At 38.5% G+C, this 24,173-nt stretch overlaps 1 protein-coding gene across 1 annotated transcript; it reads right to left on the bottom strand.

Moving 5' to 3' along the window:
- Window positions 1–1,391: 1,391 nt before the first annotated feature.
- On the bottom strand, window positions 1,392–12,788 carry LOC133532616 (prion-like-(Q/N-rich) domain-bearing protein 25). The gene is made up of 14 exons (XM_061871367.1): window positions 12,282–12,788; window positions 10,991–11,137; window positions 9,509–9,601; window positions 9,209–9,412; window positions 8,666–8,767; window positions 7,911–8,150; window positions 7,394–7,513; window positions 6,518–6,682; window positions 5,815–5,961; window positions 4,814–4,933; window positions 3,250–3,378; window positions 2,437–2,577; window positions 2,130–2,258; window positions 1,392–1,500 (listed from the first exon to the last, which is right to left on the bottom strand). The coding sequence occupies exons 1-14, from the start codon at window positions 12,310–12,312 to the stop codon at window positions 1,430–1,432; spliced, it is 1,839 nt and encodes a 612-aa protein (XP_061727351.1). The 5' UTR covers window positions 12,313–12,788; the 3' UTR covers window positions 1,392–1,429.
- Window positions 12,789–24,173: the final 11,385 nt, after the last annotated feature.

Here is a 24,173-nt window from a genome sequence, read left to right as displayed (position 1 = left end):
TCTATACTCTGGCAAGCCAAACCTTCTCAATGGAAAAAGGCACGCTTCAAAATTTGTATAGGTAAAACCTTCGCGCCTATATTTATCGAATTTGCTGCCTTTTCCTACTGACAAAGGCAGCTTGCCAGAATATAATGCACGACATATCTGTAAATCTGTATACTCATATTACTCATTTGTACCTAAGTATGTAAATTTCTCCTGTTGCTCAGATCAGTTAAAAACATTTTACAGTAATTCTTTGACTGAGACTTCGATAATTTTGATGACAAGCACATAGTGTAGGGGGACAACCAGTCTCTTTTTTATTTACCGGTCTCTAATAAGATAAACAACGTTTGGAGCGTGTTATAAAGTTAATGTAAAAGTGATGTTTAAGGCAATGATTTATTATAGCTCAAGATATTGCCTTAAGGCATTAAGTCCGCCATTTGTACTTTCATGTATTGTGCAAACAACATTAAATAAATAAATATAGACTTAAGAGCAATTCCTAGCTGAGCAACTTTTCAAATCTCGAATTTTTGAAGCTATATGTTTCTGTCGCGCTGCGATGGGCGGAAATGCGTGCGTACGATAAGGACAACTGCAGCTCGGACTAAATCGAGGTTTCGCTTTCGACTGTTTCCTCCTCCAAAACGCAACCAATCATTATGAAATTTTGGAAACTGCAAGAGGAAGAAATAATTCAAGTTCTAGTCATATTTGTATACTGCGCCTTTTTTTGCAGCCAATTCAATTGAGCATTTTTTTTTGCGATTTTCGAGACGATGTAAGTTTCTTCAAAATAAAATAATCCAAAAGAGCAAAACATAGCGTCACAGATATTAATGATATTGATCTTATTTGAAAAAATCATTGCTCTAGGTTAAAAATCCAGGGAGGAAACAGTCGAGAGCGTGTATATGGAGGAATCGCAACTAGGAATTCCTCTTAAGTGCTAGTAAGGGTATATGGCACAAGATCATTGTGAGTTTACTTTCATAATGACTCAATTTAAGTATTTATGTTTATATTCTTTAAGCTTACAAAGCTTATCTTGAGTTCTACAGCTCACAAGGCCACTAGTATTTATTTATTTTCACCACATCAAATGGTAAAGGCCCTTTTAATTGTTCAAAAACGAATGATAAAGTTGCATTTTATCCACATGTGGGGCAAAGTAATCAGATGCAAATTTTAAGCTGTTTCTTAATGTTATCTGATAGAATTGACTTTAAATGATGATTATGAATTATACATTTCTAATAATGTTCATTTGGATTTGATTAGATTTTTTTGGTATTTCATAGTTTATATTTTCCTCGCGTTGGTGAGGTGAAAATGTATTTGTATCCCTGATTATAAACAGCCTATCTTTATGGGTAAGGATAGCAATAAAACTGTAGTAATTAAATGTAAACAATAGGCTATTTAATATAAATAATGTTTATGAGAATATATATGACAGTAGTGTTATCATAATGACGCTGCTGCTCGTCAAAATGGCCGCTGATGATCCTGAAATAACATTTAAATGTTAAAGATATAAAAAAATGTTATTCAAGAACTCCCTATTTGATTTTAGAAACAAAATTATTTGGGTTAAGTAAAATATTTGACCAGAACCTCACCTAATGGTACCTAAGTGCCGATGTGGTCTAGGAATTCTAGGAAGGAGCATGCCTACCTAAGTATATTCACTGTCGAATTGAAAATATTCCTCCAATTGAGGGGGGATTTAAATCTTCTCGGGTCAGAGGTGTAGGGTTAGAGCCGGTGTAGCTTTATTTAACGATCATAAGCGCATTGTAATATACCTACTTGAATAATAAACTATCTTTATCTCAAGTCACAGTGGGCTGAGAATAGATTAGCGGGTTCTGTTCTAGATTAATAAAAAATCTCACAACCCGGCCAGACCTCTATTTACGGGTTTTATAAATGGCTATTCGTGGGCCAAACTGGTAGATTTGCGGGTCATATTTGATCCGTGCGGTCTAGTTTTGAGACCCCTGTTATAATGATTCTTAGGTACTTAAACAGATAGTGAGAGAGAGAAAGAGATACGCACATTAAAAGCCTAATACAACAAATAATATATTAGACTTTCTCCCATCAGGTCGCCAATCTGAATGAATGATACTTACTGCACGTATGTTGCTCCTCGGAGTAGGGATAGTCGAAGTCACATTGACACAGTCCATTTCTGCACACTACCCTGTCCGTCAGCTCGCCGAGGAAGCACTGGCTACTGCGAGAGCATGATTCGAACAGACCTGAAAAATATTACAGTATTATCTCCTGTTATGAATAATTAATGAAGCACTGCACAGTTGTTCCATTATTATCGTCTACCGTTTCGTTTTTTGCCTTACAGAATTGTTGGAAAGCAGGTAACGGCCACGTTAGCAGACGATAAAAATGCGGGGTTCATATTTATGTAGCAGCTCTTACCAGTGACAGGCCAACAGCCGCCATCATTATAGTGGAAGTTGGGGCCGCAGACGCAGGAGCTGTTCAGGCAGACCGCGTTAGGACCGAGGGTGTCGAAGCACTGAGCGTTCACGGTGCAGTTGGCGTTGTAGCCGGAGGAGACTGTTGAAGGAGAAATTCAAGTTGGAGATTTAGCAAAATTAAGTTTTCCAGAAAAAGTGTAACATCGAAGCCAATTCGAAGGCTTATTACAGATTCGACGACTACCTGACAGACAAAATGACAACCCCTAAAATGTATTAATATTAACACTGAAAAAATACATTGGTTTTTTAGTGGTAGATATTACATTTAGCGGGTTACCCGTAGAAAAATATAACTGTGACGAAATAAGAGTAGTCCTTATTTACCTAACCTAACCAACACCATCTTCCAACGAGACCAAAATACAACATTTTTCGACACTAGTTATTTTATCTGAGGATTTCCGTAGCGCGTTTACATGTAATGCTTCAAGAAGTAAAATAATACCGTAATATCGTTGAGCCACAACTTTGGTTGCGTTGCAACATCAGCAAAGTGTGTGCCATCATAAATGTTAACGTTAATTATGGCACTTCCACACTGTCACATCAAAGTTGGCGCAGTGATAGCTATGTCATACATATGAGACTTTGATATTTTTCCTTTATGAGATACTTATGAAGCAAAAAACCAGACGAATTGTCTGCTATGGACACCTGCAGCACCAGAGGGGATGTGAGTACCGGCCTTTAACAGAGGAGTACGCTCCTTATACGAGTATAATATAATTAATCATAATTAATCACTTACCCTCCCAGCACTCGTCGCTGTACTCCACGTACTCTTCTGTGCACTGACAGGTCATTCCACTGTTTCCAGCCACGCACGCTGTGTTGTTGATGACACAGTCCAGGTCTTCCACACAGGTACCACCAATAACTGGAAAAATTCAAATGTTACATAATGTAGCCTTATTTATTTATTTATTTAATCTTTATTGCACAAAAGAAAACCTTGTAGTACAAAAGGCGGACTTAATGCCATAAGGCATTCTCTACCAGTCAACCTCTAGGCAAAGCAGAGAGATTGTGGGCGGTGCTACTTTAACAACAACAACCAAATATAATACAATAACATACCATACATACATAATACATACATACATAAATATACATACTTATATTTCTTATAATATATACATAAATAACGACAAAACATATAGAGCTTACCCATACATTATTATTTTTTGATTCTGCTAGCAAAGAAAGCACGTAAGGATTTTTTAAATGCAAACTTATTTTGAGCATTTTTGATGCCGTAGGGAAGTCCGTTCCAAAGACGGGCCGCCTGCACGGAAAACGAATTCGACATGAACCCAGTGCGGTGAAGAGGGATAGATAGAGACATATTGCCGGAAGAGCGAAGTTGACGGTCCCGGGTAACGCCGTAGTATTGAAATAGAGACTTAAGGTATTCAGGAGAATGAGGATCATTTAACACAGAAAAAAGAGTACACAACATGCGAACATTGCGTCGTTGACGAATGGGGAGCCAGCCGAGCTGGGAACGAAAAGATGAGACATGATCGTATTTACGTCCTTATATTATGTAGGTAGGCAGGTAGGTTAATCACTTGGTGTCTTGGGGCCCAAGATTTACAACTCTCTTCCAGCTGGTATAAAGAATCACGATCTGACGCAATTTTTAAAAATAAACTGAAAAATATTTTGTTACTCATGGCTTGTTACACCATTGAAGAATTTTTTGAGAAAATTAAATCACTCAATGAAGTAGATATATCATTGACGCACTCACATAAATAACTGCCTATTGCATAATAACTGTACCTATTGGTCATTGAACCATTATTTCAATGAATTATTTAAATTATTTACCTAGGTTAAGAAAAAATTACATGTAAAATGTTGAGTTTTACCAATAAATTTCTGATTCTGATTCTGATTGATTTTGAGGCATGAACTGTCAAACTGTCAGACTGTTCTGAGGCATGAACTGTCAAACTGTCAGAATCATTTTTAACCACTAACTTGTGTGTGTGATTTTCATTCGCCACCATCTATATTTCAAAACCTTATTACATAATTTTACACAGTTACTGAAAAGTATAAAACAACTTTAGCATAATATTTTTGCGTAACCATTTTTGTCTCTTCACTCGTGTTTATACGGTCCTTTGCGTCTCTCAATTGAAAATGGCTAATAAAATAGAACTTACTCGGCTTACAGAATTTATTATCTTCCCGATCTGATGTCCCTTAAGCTTCACAGACCATGTTCAATTGGTCCCTTGAGGTATTCTGAGGCATGTCTCCCAAATGACCATAAAAGAAACCCAAAAGAGTCTGGAACTTACTTGGAGCACAGAAGCCATCAAGTTCTTGGTACCCGTTATCGCAAGAACAGCGTCCCGCCGCGCAGACAGTGTTTGGTGTCCCTGTGCACTCTTGTGTTGTCTGGCATGAGTCTCCCAGCTCTGGTAAAAAAGTGGCGGTGACATAATCGGACAGACAGACGGACATGACGAATCTATAAGGGTTCCGTTTTTTGCCATTTGGCTACGGAACCCTAAAAATGAAGTTTTCATATATAAGGAGTACACAATATGTGAGGAGTCTACAGTTAGTTGCTTTTAGCCGGATTGCCAGTGTCTTCGCGCATATTATTTATTTATTTAAACATTATTGCACAAATATACAATAATGTACAAATGGCGGACTTAATGGCATTTTCTACCAGTCAACCATAGGGCCAACCAGAGACACAATTATCATGATCAGTTACGTAGATATTGTGTGTAAAGTCATTCCAAGATAAGTTGGCAGCGATGTTGATAGCAAGTGCAAGTGTTATTTCAAACGAAAACTTGTATGAAATTATGACGTTTACTACGTGCACAGGCTGGGCTATCAAAATCGCTGCCAACTTAGCTTGATCTCACTATTCCATTGTCTATATAGATTAAACATACATAGGTAATAATTAAATAAAACGGAAATTAATTGCGCTTAAACTATCTGGCACAGTCGGTAGGATACGCCAAGACTGGTATAGGTAAAAAACTTAAGTAAGTCACCTGTTGTATGTAGTTGTGACGTGTTCGAATAGACATTTGTTTTGTTTGTGTGTGTCTTTTAAACATGTATTGTCTATTCGAACACGCCACAACTACATACAACAGGTGACTTACTTAAGTTTTTTACCTATACAAGCTTTTATCACTGACTGCACTTTTTTTTCCACGGGCAACTAATACTCAACGACGTGACTGTCAGAGCAAGCGCATATCCTTCAGTCTCCTCGTTCGAAGCCCGCCATTGGATCTCATGCTTCTATAACCATGGTTCACATTCTTACCAAGTCCACTGGAGAGACATAGGCCTTCAGAAGCGACGAGACCGTCAGGGCAGGCGCAGTATCCTTCGCCATCTTCATTTATAGCACACTGGATTTCAAGCTCTCCGGCCAAACAGTCGCTGTCAACTTGGCACGCCTCGCCAACACCTGCAGGTAAAGTTGAAGTTAACACTATTTTAATTGCAAAATAAAGATATTTGATTTGATTTTAATACCAGCTATCAGCTTATTACGGTTATATTTAAAAGAATGGGGTAATAACTAATAAGTTATTTAACATTGGTCATATTTTACACATGACGCTTTGTCTTCGTATTGTACATTTCTCTCTTAAGTTTTCTGGATATTTTATGAGCATGATTTTCTTTTTCAATTGAATGGAGTACAATGGATCGACTTATAATTTAAAAAGCATCTAATAGAAGAAAAATATACACCTTTGTGCTGAGAACCTTGGGCAATCGCCGAAAATTCATTATCAACCTCCTGCCTCATGTCTAAAGGTGTAGCCCAGTAGAATAGTCATTTTACGCTTTAATGGTTGCTTTATCTCTGTCCCTAGCCCCTTCCCATGCTGCTCCTAGCTAGCAAAAAGCCGGCAAATCCTGCGCTGCGCGTACCACTCAGCCTGCTCCAAGTAAGACTCGCAGGAGCGGAGCCCCCACTACCCCGGGGCTCCAGGACTCTTATATTAGTGTCTCACCAGCGAAAAACCTGCACATGCTGCGCTGCGCGTCCCACACAGCCTGCTCCAGGTCACACTCGCATGAGCGGATCCCCCACTGCCCTGGGGCTCCGCAGAACGCCGCAGCTCCGAACGTGTGGCACTGCTCATCGATAAAGCAGAAGTCGGTGATGAAACGGGCCACTGGAAAATATCAATGTTTTTAAACAAAGTCTGTAATTTTAGAGTGACTGAAGGAGTTTACAATTTCTAAAGGATCTGTAGTTGCACGTGTACATAGGCCATTCAAACCGATGGTAACCGCTGGCTAACAGGTGTGTCGTATGCTTACTTTTCACTGAAATGGTCTAAAAATTATTTGATAAAATTAAAGAAGCACTTCAACTCTTTGCAAATTATCTAGCCACAATACACACATCTAAACAAAAAAGGTTAGTCTAACAAACGTCATATTAAATTAAGGATCGCCAAGATCATTGCTCAAAGATAAACATACAAGATATTTAGTCGTTACTGACACAAACATGTACGAACATGTACAGGCAACAAAAACAGAAGAACAGCATTAGGTGCGCATCACGAAATGGATCCAACTCAGCATAGTACTGCGTTTACGCAGCAAAATATATGAAAAAGCGCAACCCCCTTTAATCCTTAAAAACATTTATAAGCCGTTCCATGATGACTTGAAATTCTTCAATTCGCAGTCAGCAATGGGGATGGCCGGTCATATTATTTTACATGGCGCCAACTTGGGTTTTAGTTGTCAGTCCTATGAGTAATGTTCCTCCTATGACTAACCTTGTAAGCCAAATCCCATAGAACAAAACTAGAGACAAGTAAAAGTTATGCTGGTGCCATGTATGACATGTACCTTTGACAGTTACCAATTACCTTTGAGGCAGTCCCTCATGTTCTCGTCGAAGAAGAAGTTAGCAGGGCAGGTGCAGATCCCGTCTTCAACTACAGTGAGCAGACCAACGCATTGCTCTTCGGTCGAAGGGGAGCCCAGTTCTGAAACACAAGAAAAGTATAAAGCTAATTTTTCGGCTTAACTCACGTATTTCTTAGTCACTCGCGCGACATATTACGGAGAGCTTAGGTCTCCATTTTCAAGCACTAACAGTCCATGAGTAAAGTTCGTGAGTTAGGAGTTGGGCAGAGAAGGAGGTTAATGCTGTAGATACTACAGCATACAGCATATGGTGGCGAGTTCAAGGGCTAATGGCTAGTGGTTTTTTTTTAATTCAAAAACCTGCCGTTTTAATGGCAATGGTATGACATCGATAACATCCATGTTGAAAAAATGGCTGAAAGGTGATGTCCGGACTTTGTCAGAATATTTCATGTTTTTATATAACAACCCTATACCTAACAAAGAATATACTATAGTCTGATAGAGCATACTTACCAGCTAAGCAAGCACTTCCATCTTCACTACCATAATACCCAAGTGGACAGATACATTGCCCCCAGCTGGAACACTCAAAGGGCGTGGGACAAGGGCTGGTAGCGCTGCACGCAGCGCCACCTTCTCGCGGCATCTGTGTGGGTGTCATGTCTCTGGTCGTTATATTCGTGGTCGCCATCTTTGTGGACGCCATTTTGAGAGTCGCGCTGTGAGCAGTACGAGTTGCATCCTCTGAAATCTCTAAAGTGAAATGCACCATTGGCTGTTAAATTCAATAAAAGATTTTTAAAATGTTTAAAAGGGATTCAAGGCTGATACTGTTGACCATACCATTCAAGCTCGATTTTTCGTCTAAAAACCATTCTGTTGAGGCTCGCTAATAGGACCTTGAATGATGTCACACTCTTTTGCATCTGTCTGCGGAGTCAGCTGCTTTAAGGGAATACAACGTTATTGCTTACCTACTTTAGAATAACCCACCAGAAAAGACGACAGTTCCAACATAACGTCATTCAAATGGATATCCAGCTTTCTCTTCCCCTCCCCCTTGATTGCAATCTTATATCCTTCTAGTATTGACACAAATATATGTGTCGTGGCCAGATCTTAGAATTAATCGTTTCATGCAATTAAAGATTGGCCACGGCATACAAATTCTAACCTAACCGTATCATGAATTGAATAATTCAAAAATGGCATTTCATGAAATGATCAAAATCTGGCCACGACATATATAGGTACAATCCAATACCTACCATCAGGGTCGACAGTGGTGTCGTAGCAGATGAACTCGCGGTCGCGGCAGGCGCCGTGCTCGAACTGACAGTCCTCGTCTAGCACACAGCCTTCACCCACAGCTGGAAAAAGATTCAGGAAATATTGCCTTCATGTTACAAGCTTTTATTGCACCCCATTTGAGGCGGTTACGAAGATAAGTAAAGAAGAAGGCGAGGGGATCACGACTCCACGATGATAGGGGCTCATGAAAAGGGTGAAAAACGCTGGCTTACCAGGACACTGACAGGCCCCCATGTCTGTCATGTATAAGTATTTGTCTCTGATGACGCTAAGAGACTTCTTCTCACGGAAGCCAATTCCACGGGGATCGCGATGCCAAATAGACTGATTGATGAGTAAGGCCTAATATTGAGGAACCAGCAGGGAATGTAGAATTTCGCATCTTTTCTGCTTTGCTGCCCTGAATGTCGCGAATCCAGAAAATAGGTCAGAAAGTAAATAATAGCATATCCATGAATTCTCACCATGTCTTTTCTGATTCGTTCATGAATATGACTTACCTGTAGCGATTTTTCTGCATTCTCCCCTCTGTCGACTATAGTATCCCTCAGCACACTGACAGGTCCCATCGCAGATCATGCTGAAGGGATCTCTGATGACGCCCATGCACTCCTCATGATTGGAGCAGGGCTGGCCCATTTCGGTGGAACGCCAGCAGCGGCCGTGGAAGTAGTGGTGGCCGGGTTGGCAGAAGCAACTGCCAGCTGGGGAGAAATAAGGAATATTAGAAGGGTTTCACGACCCTCAGATGTAGACATAGAACAGGTGAAAGTGTTTAACCTCTATTAAATTCTACGGACCTGTTTGATCCTCGTTTCGTCTGCATTCGAACGTAGTGAACAGTCTCGAGCATTGGAAGTCATCAACGCAAGTCGACGTGTAGTATGGCGCATCTGGAAGTAAATTATTCAGTCAATGTGATCTGATCGTAAAGCCAGGACATTAAAAGGAAACATAAGATGTAGCGCGCCGAGCGAAAATTGCGACGGCAGATATGGCCTAAAATTTACTTTAAATATTTATTTTAAAATTTTGCTCGTCAGATTCCCTAGCTATTTTATACTAAAATTATACTGCTATGGAATGCAGGACAACGATATACAATTGAAAATAAATGAAAATTAGACATGTTTTCGTGACTTTTTCTATAGATTAACGTTTTAAGGTTTGGCTGAAGTTTGCCCTTTCAAATACTAATGTATACTTAGTATACGAGTAGTTCCCGTGTGAATGTTTCAAGGCATTTGCTCTTGATTAAAACTGCAATATTGAGTTTCCCCCGCTGCCCTCTCATAATCCTCTAGTGCATGTCATAAAAAATATTCGTTTCAATTTGAACTGCGTGGGCGCGCCGCATCTCTGGTGCGCCGGGTGCAAGACAGTCCCAATACCATCATGAGAATGAAAATGAAAAAATTAGTTTTGAATTAGGTAATTTTTAAGTCCAACTACTTAGTGGCGAGGTACCTGCGGCGCAGAGGCGGCGCTAGGCGTGTGCGGCGTGGGCCACCGCCTACGGCCTCGCGATTCGAGGGGCCTCGCGCCTCAAATTCGCACGGCGGCCGGTTCTAGGGTAGAGCGAGTGGAGCGGCCGCTCTTGGCGCCAAATGATAGGAAGCACCAAAATGGTAAATGTGAAAGGGATTTCTAAAAAGAGCGCGTGTGACGCTGGTGCGCAAACACGTGGGGAATGGCGTAGCTGGGGTGATTCCAGTTCTCATAAATCCATATAGACTACATCTTCGATGTGTGAGAAGAACCGACCTGCAAGAGTTACGAGTTCAGACAGAATAATGGTTATTTGTGTAAAATGCGAAATGGATTGCGTTTCACCACAACGCCACCGTCTACAAACTGCACAAATTGTGTGCTGTTGCTGGGGCGCCATGATGGGGATTCTGGCCCTCAACGAACCGCATTGATCTCGTTGCGAAGCCGAAGGCCGAGCTGCACGATGATTAAACTCGAACACGGCGAAGGCTGTGTCAATCTGACTGGGCAAAGACTCGAAGGCAAGATTTTCGTCTACGCAAAAGATAAAAGTTGAGTTCCTTATAAAGCCTAAGGCGCGGACTGTACAAGCGAGGTGCGCTTTTGTGTGAGCAAAAAGAGCGCAAGCTTGATGAAGGTGATGAGCTTCGAGGCTCCAAGAAGCCGAGGCGCGTCCCACATAGGACCATCATAATACCGAAATTCAAATACCGAGGCCGAAGGCCGAATTTGGACGCCGCACCGAGCTTCGCCAGTCGCTCCGCTTGAGCGTCGACAGTTTACACACTTACAATCAGCGCATAACGTGCCCCCGGCCACGACCTGCTGCGAGATGGGGCACACGCACTGTCCTGACGCGCACGTGCTGCCTGAAAGAGCGGCGGCGCAGTCTTCGTCGGTAGAACACTGCCAGATTGCGAGGGAGGGTGTGAGGAAGCCTGTAAATCAATGTTGTTTTTAACTCGTTCGTCAAATTTTGACTGCTTTCTTGCAATGTTTGTATGTAATGAAAATACATATTAGGTATCATAATGAAAAAAGTGTTTAATCTTGCTACCTGCTAATTTAATATTCGATCAATTATTGGTATCAGATTGAGCTGAAACTTGACATACTGAAAGAAAGGTGACAATGCAATATTATGATGACCTTGAGCTGATCTGAAGAAGGAGGATGGGCGTAATCTCCTTGATTTATTTATTTATTCAGGATCATCAACGGACAATACACCATGAAAAAATAGTCTGTAGCTTAATTAACATTAAGGGTAGATCTTTATCCAATTATAGGTAACCACAGCTTATACCTTGATAAAACAACGCAACTTTAGAGCGTTTTCACATTGTCTGATCCAACATTATGCGGCAGAATTTAGATAAGTAGATTTTAAGTATATTTGAATACTGTGACAATATTAATTTATACCATGTAACACCTTGTAGAGTCAGACCAAGATAAGTTGGCAGCGATTTTAATAGCCCAGACGGTGCAAGTGTCAAGTAAACGTCATAATTTCATAGAAGTTTGACGTTTAAAATAACACTTGCACCTTCTAGGCTATCAAAATCGCTGCCAACTAATCTTGGTTTGATTCTACCTATGTATTCTTGCAAATAAACATTTCTGTTTCAATATCTGATAGAAGAAAAATGTATAACATATGTTTTTTTCTGTATTTATTTATCTTCATGGCAAAAAAAACCAATAAAGGCGCACTTCATGCCACAGAGCACTTAACATCTGTCTTTTCCATGGGGGCCACCCGACATCCGATTTTGCATTGGCCCTTCCCATAATTTTAGATAATTTTAATTTGTGTGCGTATATGTGTATGCATAATGTTTGTTGTGTGAGACATGGACAGCGCGCCCCAGTACACTCCGCGACCCGACATTTTGGATACAGCATCCTTGATCCGATATCGGATCGGGCAATGTGAAACCGCTCTAATTGAGCAACGAACAGGAAAGTACAGTCGGCGATAAAATAAGTATCAACATTTGAATATTGTTAAAAAACTTATTTCAAAACACACGCAAAAAAATCTCGCTCATCACCTACCTACACTTTCAACTTACTTACATAAAACTAAATAAAAATTACTGTTCCACATTTTAATAATTAATACACTATTTATTTCAGTCTTTCAACATTATACACTACACCACTCGTATCGTTCGATACAAAAAGAAATGTTGCATACCAAGTTTTATCATTATCTACCGATATAGATAACGATAGATTAATTTGGCAGCTGTGTTATCAAATGATGACTAATTACGATTTCAATAATAGTCTTAAAAATAATGAGTCAAGGCGAATTTAACAATTTATGGTATATAAATTTACTAGTGCCTAAGGAACAACATCTCCATATACCAAAAAGTGTCCGACAAAAAAACATAAATAGGTGGCGCTACAATACCTAGAATACTTGAGAAAAAAATCTAATCATAGACAGCGCACTTCACTCCGTCAATAACGCCTAGGTTCTTAGCTACTCTAGCGCTACTCTGGAGAGATTTGGAACTATTATTTATAGCTGACTGCTGGACACTTTTGCAACAGTTCCTTCTGAGGTGATTCTGTTCCTTTGACTTTGACTATTCAAAGTCATCGTTTAGATATAATTTAGATATCGAAAATGCACGTTCGAATTGGCCTTCTGCACGAAATTGAAGAGAGCCGGATATACGAAAGCATTTTTGCCCAAGTTCGCTTCGGCAAAAATGCTTTCGCTTCGCTACGCTTGGACAATTAACATTTAGTACTAATCTACGGTCGTAGCGCTACGCCGTAGCCGATAACATGGGTTTTCCGGTATGCAGCGAAAATGCTTCGTAGATGTGAAACGGCTGTGTCATCTTGTTTTTTCAGGAAAATGGTACAGGAAACCAAGAAAACTTTCATTTTAGAATATTTCTATTGCCATACAAATATATGAAATTTATTTATTTAAGTATTTAAACTTTATTGCACAAACTACAAAAACTGTACAAATGGCGGATTTAATGCATTATCTACCAGTAAACTATAGAGCTAAACAGAGAATTACGAGTAATAAAAATGGTGCAAAAAAAAAGTAACAATTTAATTAGGTACTATTGCAAACAACTGAAAAACATAATAAAATACATATACAATACACAAGTAAAAATATTATAATATATATAATTATCATACTACATACTAGGTACATATTACTACGATGGATACTTACTCTTGTTTCAGATGTTTATGAAGCAATCTCTTGAAAGCTTGTCTTATGTTAAGAGGGAGTGATTTCCAGAGAAGAAATTAGTCATGAAACCAGTATGGTGAGCAGGAACTGAAAGTTTGAGAATACGAGAGGTACGCAGCTCACAGCCTGGGCGAGGAACTTTCGCCATTTTGGAAACTTTCACGCCCTATAAGAAGAATCTACATCAGATAACGCGGGGACATGTTATTTTAAATTTCGTCTATAGGGAGCGTGCATGAACTGTAGGAGGCAGCACAGGAGCCGTCAGATTTTTGGCGCGAGGCGTAAATGTGATGTTTATTATGTTCCGATGTAGCCCACGAGATGGCAGAACCTACTATGCACAAGAAAACACGTGACGTGTAAATATACATGTTTATGGTTCCGATTCAGGCCACAAGATGGCAGACCCGTCAACGCGCACGGTCCCTATAGACTGCGATGACCAGTTACTACCTATCAGTTGGACTGTACGTTTACCATAAACCGTGACAATCATGATACAAATAAAATATCATTTATATTGGACACCTGGACCCTTATCGACTAGATTAGCATACGAGACTGCAGGTGTTCCGCGATAACTAAATACATACTGATAACGTGTCACATTGCCCAATGCAGCAATATAACTAATTACAATTCATGTATGTACAGAATGTACCTACGTATATGTACATACTATGTGTATGAATCTACAGTACGTGTCTATATTTAGTATGGGTATATCATGTTAAGTCTCATTTAGTATGGAATTTAGAAACAGAGCGCCACGCGCTCTGAACAGAAATACACTGTAAATAAATTTCTTGGTCCTCGTGTTACACCGGAATTCTTGGAGTAGGGATAACCGTCAGTGATAAGTGTCAGATACCTAAGTGCCAGTCATGTTGGACCGTTTTTGGTATCAAAACTAATATCAAAAGTACTAATATCTTCGTCTATATAAAATATATTGTGTCGCTGTGGGACACGCAATGATAGTGGTAATTTTTGCCATGCCGTGCGTTGTCTTAAGCGCCAATTACATCCACACTTCCCGATATCGGGCCCAAAATTAGTCCTGACTGTGCTATGAGTTACTTATGAGATTTAAATACCACAAAAGCACGCCTTATTTATTTTGAGTATATTTTGACTAAAGGTTAATTTCGAAGTAAACTTTGAAACGCAATTAACATGAAACATATTTTAAATGTGTCGTTTCGCGTGAAAAGGTACCATTTAGAATAAACTAAAAGCTAGCCCTAGATAATTCGTTTCATCAACGATGACGCGCATATTTGCCAAATCTAACCTTTAAAAACATGACACCACGAGTCAAGGCAGGCGTCTTCGTGAATGACACTATCTATAAAAGTGTACAAGCTTGAATAAGGAAACCACTCTAGTGAGATTGCTATAAGCAGCTAAACTAAAGTAGAGTCCAATATAAATTGCAAATAATGTAAACAAAACCTTCAATACTTCGTAATCAGTAATCACGCACTGTTTGACGACAATCATGATCTTATCAACAATTTATAGACTTAAATATTTTATTTGTATCAATTTTCTGTTAAAATATATGTTAGTTAATAATATTTCAGTGAAATCAACCTCCATAAAACATTAAAATTTAATAAATAATAAAAATAAATGTCTAATTCCATCAAAAACTGTCATATTTGTGTACATTTGGTACCTATTTGCTTTTTCTATTGGAAATATCAAATATCAAACATTTATTGAGCAAATAGGCCACAGGGGCACTTTTACATGTCCATTTTTACAAACAATACATTTACAAAATACAATTAAGTACAAATATGGAATCGATGAAATAATATAAACTTTATTAGAGATGTATACTGTCTCTAAATGTCGAGAACCATTTTGGACGCCGTACTGAGTGGTCGTGCCCGGAGCGAACAAAAAAGCCTCATAAACGCTTAGAACGCGCAGAGGAACAATAGCACCCATCGCCAGATGGTCGAGCTAGTGCCGCGCTAACATCTAAGAGTTGTCCCGCGCTAACCATAGCTCTCGCGACGATTGCTTATGCAATTCCAGAATCTCGGGAAAGTGTTTATAGCTACGTCTATCAGTGCATCCCAATTCTACAATAGTTACGTGTACCAGTGCTTTAATTTGTGCGCGGTCAGTGTCTACGCAAGCCAACCGCGACGATCGTACGATCGCTGCTGCATCAGCGGTCCAACGACGCCGAGACGCGACGACTGCCGCTCCCGCCCACACCACGGTCAATCGGGTGAGCCCGCTCCAACTCATTAGGCACCACATCACAAGTGCACAAAGGCTAGATATGCCCAGGCCCTTAGCCTAAGTTCCTACCTTGAGTAGGCAACCTGAATACTAGGCCCATAATACCACCCCGATTCACATAATAACTAGACATTTTTTGACTTGACTACTCTCTGACCCGTTAATCATAATACCCTTAGATAAGCGAATAAATAAGATAGGAAGGTACACATACCTTCAACCGACCACCAGTTGTTAGCACCCTATAAATAGTAATTGTAAAGTTAACCAATAGGTACGACAAGAATTTAACGGAATTTAAGCAACAGCATAAACTGATCTTACTGTTTCTAGATAACAATAACTACACTTGTTTAGGAATTGCACATACCTTACAATCGCACCTAGAAAAACACAGTTTTTAGAATAGAAAAGTTACTAGTTTTTATTACTAACTCAGATATTATGATATTAAGCACCTGCAAGCCAGAGTGGGCTATCTAGGGCGATTACATTACACTAGGTAAGGAAGGCTGATCACTTACTAGTTTATTTCAGTGAAATACCTAGTCTCATCTAATCTCGGAGCGATGCATTAAGCTTTAACCAACACCTGTAGCAAGCCAGTGCGGGCTTGCTAGCGCGATTACTAGGTAAGGAAGGCTGACCATTTACTAGTTTGTTTCAGTTAAATACCTAGTCTTATATAATCTTGTAGCGAACCATTAATTTGTTACCTTTAACCAACACCTCCAAGCCATTGTAGGCTTTTTAGCGCGATTACATTGCACTAGGTATAAGTACGGCTGATCACTTACTAGTTTATTTCAGTTTGAATACCTAGTTTCATCAAATCTTGTCATGACACATTGTTTTGTTAGCTTTAATTGACACCACCACCTACAAGCCAGTGTTGGCTGCTAGCGCGATTATATTGTATTAGGTAAGGGAAGCAGAGCGCACTTACTAGTTAACTTTATTTATTTACCTAGTTACATCTAATCTTGTATTCACGCCTTATGTTGCTAACCTTAATTTTAAAATACAAATCATTTATTGTTGGAAAGTGAGTAATAGAAATGATATTTACATATCTTACATATGTCATCTAGGTAGTCTACCACCTACAAGCCAGCGTTGGCTTCTACCACGATTATTACTTGGTATTAGGCAAGGGGGCAGATCACTTACTAGTTACTACTCTATTTTAGTTATATACCTGGTCGTGTCGAATCTTGTATTAGTGGCACCTTATTTTGTTGGCCTTGATTTTGTCAGCTTTTGTTTACTTTTGCTTAATTTAGTTTGGTACCACTACTCGGCATTAAATAGTAAATTAATCTACCTTACCAAGACATCCATAGTATACAGAATAATAACACGCGGTCAACATATGACGCAAGTTTACACCGCAATATTGTATTCCAGACAATCAATGATCATAGAATACACTGTATTACGACTGAGATATAACAGTAACGATCTTTGGTACCTACCTACCTACTTTACCCATTCATAACCCGAAGCCATATTGCTCCGGGGTAATCCCTAAATGCCCCATCTGCTGCTCGAAAAAAAAGGGGTTTCTCTCTGAACTATCTTCCCTGTTTGAACAACATAAAACCATGTGCACCTACCATAAAACAAATAATAAAATTAGTAAAATTACTTTCCATAAAGAGGCGCTGACTAAAAAATCAAGATAAATTGTTTTAAAGAATACCAACGCAACCTATTTGCAAAGGAGTGCACATCTGGCACTATTCATGCTATTTCTACAAAATGCGGTCATCAGCAGCAATACATTGTCCAGGGCCCTATTGAAGGCTGTCTACTGGCCCACTGGTACTATTGTAATGTAACGTAATGTAAACAGACGGCCACTAAATTTCGGGTTCCTCCGACAATCTCGTACTAGGTATTAGTACCATTTAGTGTCATTGTTAGCAATGAAACCGGCAATTAAGAAAGCTTCCGATAGCTCGTGCTATCGCCCCTGAAGCACAACGCCATTACAAAAAGGAAGGGGAAGTTACTACCACAGCTCTTACCTTTCTATTGCCTAAACTGTGTATTTAATATAAACACTTTATATTTGCTACTTCTACCTAAGTTGCATATCAACTAAGAGTCTAGTTAATAAGTTTAACTATAACCCATAACGTAAGTACATCAATTATAATAGGCCTTAAATTTAGTAGAAATCACTGTGACTGCTTTGAATTTAAACTCGTCTAGAAGTACTTGCCAGAAACAACGCCAAATGACCTAAGTCTCACGGCTGGAACCAGCACCCCAGAGAAGATACCAGACGCCGCCCATCTCTTGCAGTTGTTAGAGAGGAAACTGAAGAACTCGATACCTATCATTCTAGGCGACTTCAATGCACACATAGACCACAAAGATACAGCCACACTTCGCGAGCGAAAGCAGATTGGTAGAAACCTGTTGCACGAGACAACTGCAATGAGATCTTATTAGACCTGATTCACCGAGAGAAATACCGACTAGACACATCGTTTGGCCGTAATAACTGCAAACTTACCTGGAGACCAGGCAAGAAAAAGTCACAAATCGACCATGTAGTGACCGAAGCAAGAAATTAACCAATTAAAAATTAATTTTCTACTTCATCAAAGGGGAGTAATCAAGCCTAAGAGCCTAAGAAACTTGAAACCTAGAGAAGTCATATCGAATAAGAATTTTTTCTTACCAGTCACCCAACGAGAAACTACGAGTAACAAGCGAATTCAACTACAGGACCCTAAATTACGAAACAGTACGCCGAGACCCAGTAAGCTTCGCGAGATATTAAACGGCAAAACAATAACCAAAAGGATATAATGAATGTGCTACCTAGGACATATCCAAAGACACCCAAAACCTTGTAGAAGCCGCATATAGCCAGTAAACTTAAAGTTGGCAGACCATCTACATGTGGGAAAACTCACTAACACAGGACATGGAGTATTACACCAGGCATCCCTCTGAGTGGCTCAATAATATTGAGTCAATATGGCAGACGACAAAGGCAAATTCATCAAAACAGCAAAATAAATATATCGGAACATCGCGAATCGACGAGCAAACGACATCTCAAGATGATAGCGACCTTGCTTGGTACAAGATTTAACGAAGACCGAAACGGAAACAACGAGAAGCATATCACCAACGCTCTCCCTCGACAACATAACCTACCCCACCTACCTTCCAATATTGGCTTTAGGCTGCATAGCCGGCTGATTATAACTATCCCTTTCCCATCCCAGAGCGTGTCACTCCCCATAAAATTACGTCCCCTGGTATGCCGGCTAGACCGGAGCAGGCATGTTCCTGGCTAGGTGTGGCGTCTCTTGTCTTGTCTTGTCTTGTCTTGATGTATACTGTCTCTAAATGTCAAATTACACAAAAAACTATGATAAAAAAAATAAAACCTTCAAATACTTAAATTCTTTTCTTGGAATCTTCCTCTTTTCTTTTCCTCGTGGTTCATTTTTATATGGAGCAGCTCTCGCTTAAAATGTTTGTAGCCGTTTTTTGAAAGTATAACACATTAATGTATGTAGGAATGTAAAATCAAAATCAAAATCAAAATATCTTTATTTTGCATAAAATATGGTATACAAGATGGACTTAGTAAAGAAGCACATGCATATTTTACCAGCAACTGGCATGCAAAAACACAAACACGCATACATCTATTAACTATGCTAATAAATCTAATATTATACAAAAAAAAAAACAAATGTCATACTTAATCTAATTGCAATTATCAGTGTCTAATCATATCGGAAATAGTCAAAAAAATCATCAATTGAATAAAAACACTGTTGTATTAACCAACTTTTAAGTTTACGCTTAAATAGACTAAATGGTAATGATTTCAGTTCATCTTGGAGACAGTTATAAATTTTTATTGCCATACAGTAAGCGCTCTTTCCATACAATACTGTCTTTTTTGCGGGTATGACGAGACGATTAGGGTATCTTGTATTAAACTGACAAATGTCCTTAAACGTAGTAAAAAGTTCAGGATGCATTCTAACAAACAAACAAATTTCATATAGATACATGCTTGGCACAGTCAGAAGTTTCATATTTCTAAATAGAGGTCTGCATGAGGTCATTATGTCTACATTACAAATAGCTCTAATGCACTTTTTTTGTGCTAACAGTGCTTGATTTGCATAACTTGAATTCCCCCAAACAAGAATACCATATCTAAGTACAGAGCAAACATAGCCGTGATACGCCTGTATTGCAGTCTCTTTACTGCTAATTTTTGTCAACCTCCATAACGCATATGCAAACGAATTTACTTTACTGCATACTTTATTAATATGTTCATTCCAGGATAAAGTATCATCCACGCATATACCTAAAAAGTTAGTCTGATGGGACTCCGTTACAATTTGATTTAAAAAAGTAACTGTGAGAGGTTGTTTGAGAGCATTCCTATTTACGAACTGGATGAATGTTGTCTTTTGTAAATTAACATTCAAATTATTCTGGTTTAACCAGGTTACAATGTTTTTGATTGTGTCATTAATGTCATTGTTATATGTCCTAGGGTCACTACAAGGGATGACGATGGACAGGTCATCTGCGAAGAGAGTACATTTGAACCTCGTTACATTAGGTAAATCGTTAATGTACAATAGGAACAGTAAGGGTCCTAAAATACTCCCCTGAGGCACTCCGACACTGTTAAGTTTAGTAGACGATTGATAAGCAGTTACTGTTTTGTTAGAATCAATTTGTAATACCTCCACAAACTGAGTCCTGGCATGCAAATAATCTCTAAGCCAATCATTAACGACTCCTCGTATGCCGTAGAGTTCACATTTTGCTAGCAAGGTTTCGTGGCAGACAAAATCAAAAGCCCGGCTCATGTCAAAAAATACCGCAGTTACTGGCAAACTCTGGTTCATGTAACTCAATATATCATTTGTTAAAGTGAACGCTGCTAAAGAGGTCGATTTCCCTTTCTGAAAACCAAATTGTTCAGCTTTGATTAAATTAAATTTGTTTAAAAATGAGGTGATGCGTTCATGAAACACTTTCTCAAATATCTTTGAGAAAACTGGAATAAGAGCAATTGGTCTAAAGTTTTCTACACTTTCTTTGCTACCTTTTTTAAATAGCGGCTTGATTAAAGCTCTCTTTAGGGTTATAGGAAAAACTCCACTTATAAAAGACATATTTACTAGATAACTAAGTACTTCAGCGATTTTCTCTTTACATATCTTTAATACCTTGGTCTGGATTTCATCATAACCAGCTGAGTTTGTAGGTTTAAGCATATTAATTATTTTACTAATTTCGTATTTATTAGTTGGGACCAAAAACATATTTGCGTTATTTGCTTTTACTAGTAAGTCGGCAGATGTAGGCGTGTTACCCAGGTTTGAATTCGTTAAATTTATGTAAAAGTCATTAAAAGCATTCGCGATATCAGTGGGATTAGATATAATATTATTGTTAATAACTAATTTTCCAATGTACGCGTCACGTGATTGAGTTTTAGTAGCGTTTTTAATTATATCCCAAGTCGCTCTACATATGTTTTTCGATCGAGAAACATATTTTGCGTTTGCACATTTTTGAGCTTGGTGTATACAACGTTTAAGAATTTTTGAATAGTTATTAAACTTCTGTTTTGCGTTTTGATAGCTAGCGTGACCTTTTGGTTTTTGATAATAGTTAAAACGCAAACGTCTCTTTGTTTTTACAGATTTTTTGATTCCCCTTGTAAACCATTCACAAGATTTAGGCTTATTCGTGCTTTTTATTTTTAAGATGGGAAAACCTAAATTATAAAAAAAGGTAAATGTATCATGAAAGTGTTTGAATGCCACCGACACGTTACTTTCAGTATACACTTCAGACCAGGATAACCTAGCGATACAGTCGCAGAATTTTTTTAGGTTTTCTGCACTATAGTCTCTCTTAAAATGGTAATACCAAAGAAGCGGTTTATCTATTTTACTTATTGGAAACATTAAACTTTGTGCAGTTTCGTGGTCGGACAAACCCAATTTGAGAATTTCACTTTCAGATTCAGGGATATTTGATATTATTTGGTCGAGGCATGCTTCTCTACGCGTGGGGTTATTTATATGTAATGAAAAATTATTATTTGAAGCAATTCTTCTAAGCTCATTTGAATTTACTGTGATTTTAAGTATGTCGATGTTGAAGTCTCCAGCGATTATTATCTTATATTTTGTTTTATATTTTAGCTTGCTTATCAAGCTTTCTAGTTTTTTCAGGAAATTAGTTGCGTCAGCTGACGGTGTTCTGTAAACACAAATAATGATACATTTTATAGACATTATCTCTATACCACAACACTCAAAAATATAGTCTTCAGAAATTTCATCTAAAAAGCTCAATTTCTGAGTTTGAATATGGTTTGCACAGAATATACATGAACCGCCTCTCTTTTGATGAGATCTAGAGTACGATGCTGCTAGTCGATATCCAGTCATACGTAAATTACCTTCCATACCTGTTTTAATGAATGTTTCCGTAAAACATAAAACGTCAAAACGATTGTGGTTTTTGGATAGTTCATCAATTGTAATTTCGAGTAAATCGCTTTTGCTCACTAAACCTGCTATGTTTTGGTGGAATATTTTGAAAAGGTTATTTTTAGCGACGAAAAAAGTTATCGTCCGCTTTATGTGCGTTGACCACATCGATTCTTTGGAAAAAATCAGTGATAGTTTTTTGCTTAAAAGTTTTTTGATGTATGTTACTCATTTTTTGTAGGCATTTTTTAAAGTAATATGGGATAGTGCCCTTCGGTTCTACATTGCTCAAGTCATGTGGCTTAGTCACAAGTCTTGGATTTTTACATGTGTTTGGATTTAATTTATTGTAACTAAGGTATTTATTGCCGTAGTGCCGGGAATCGAGAATATAATTTATAATATTTACGTAATAAAAATACGGTAAAAAAACATTTCTGTAATTATTTTTGAATAAACGCGTGAAATATAAGTACTATTCTTATAACAGATCGGGGCTTCTGATTAGTTAGGGGCCTTCTTAAATACGGTAACATCCGCCATTTTGTAATTTCTTGACAGGTTAGGCATCGAAGGGACAGACCCATTCGGCATTCAGCCACGATTGAAAATGATCTACCTAAAAATATTTTAAATAATTTTAAACATAAACAAAAATATTAAACTATTAAGGCCTTTGTCCTTTGTATACCTGCATGAAATAAGATCTTTTTCGAGCAAGTGTGATGAAAAAAAAATATTTTTTCTAAGCTCTTTCTGACAAAAATGTTTGTTTATAACAGCTGGGAATAACTCCGTTAATCGCAATAAGGACCCGTTTATATGGAAAGACACAATTTATAATGTTGTGACTAACGTCAATAAGTCGGTATGGCAATTAGAAAGTTGGCAATTTGAAATTATCGTGTGCGGTATTTTAAATTATGTTGCAATAATTACACAAGTAAACTTGAGTTTCACATAGTGTATACTTTGTACTCTGTATAGTACCTTAATTATAAGCAATTTATTTAATTTAACTTTATTGCTCGATACACAATTGTACCACTCAACCATCAAGTCAAACACAAACTTGCAGGAACAAAAAATGTTTCAATTTATTTATTTAAGATAATCTAAGTATTTATAAACACAACATAATACATATAAAACTTAAAATCTAAATCTAAAAATAAATAAACTAATCTTAAAATAAATAATTAAAAACTATCCCCCTGCGGCATGGTGCCGTAGATGCTGGCAGCATTTCCTCGTTGTATCGCAATACTTATTCTCTGTGCGAGGAAGCTGCCAGCTCTACGATCACCGGTAGCGTCTGCTATTTTTTTGGATAATTCCTTGAACAGTGTAGATGCATTTGGACCCCACGGGCCAAGGGTCTCGACGCCAAAAGGTACGAAATCGTATTCGGGGCCGAGACCCCTATATTTGATCTTTTTTAATTTTTCGGCCGCCTCTGCCGCCGCGCCGGCTTTTGCAGTTGTGCCGTGGAGATGAGACGGGGCTAGGGTGTCTACACATGTGGCGTCCCACACCAGCACCCGTCCCATCTTCCACGGAATTAGTGACATTCCGTCCGGTCTCTTACCATCGTCTCTTACAATACCAGCTGGCTCAAGAAGAGTTATTATTTAGGGTTTTTAATTAATTATTTAGCCTCCATTTTTCATAGAGTAAAAAGGTCCCTTCTGTCGACAAAGTTGACGACCAGCTGGGCCACGCTGGGCTAAGATGGTTGGCTCTTTATCATTTGTCACCATGCCGGTCACGTTCTAACAAGTATGTAAGCGCGAAAGTGACGGACATAGTGACAAGTGATAAAAGTGGAACCATGATGCCGCCGCTGGATACATATACAGGGTGTTTATTTAGTCACCTGCGATAATTTACGGGATGGATAATCAAAAAATGCGAATATCACATTTTTTTTGGCAATTTCGGCGTTGTTCCCATAGT

Source organism: Cydia pomonella, chromosome 27 (genome assembly GCF_033807575.1).
Source record: "Cydia pomonella isolate Wapato2018A chromosome 27, ilCydPomo1, whole genome shotgun sequence".
Taxonomy (NCBI): Eukaryota; Metazoa; Arthropoda; class Insecta; order Lepidoptera; family Tortricidae; genus Cydia; species Cydia pomonella.
The sequence above is the reverse complement of the archived record's forward strand: the minus strand, read 5'-3'. Positions and strand labels throughout refer to the sequence as shown.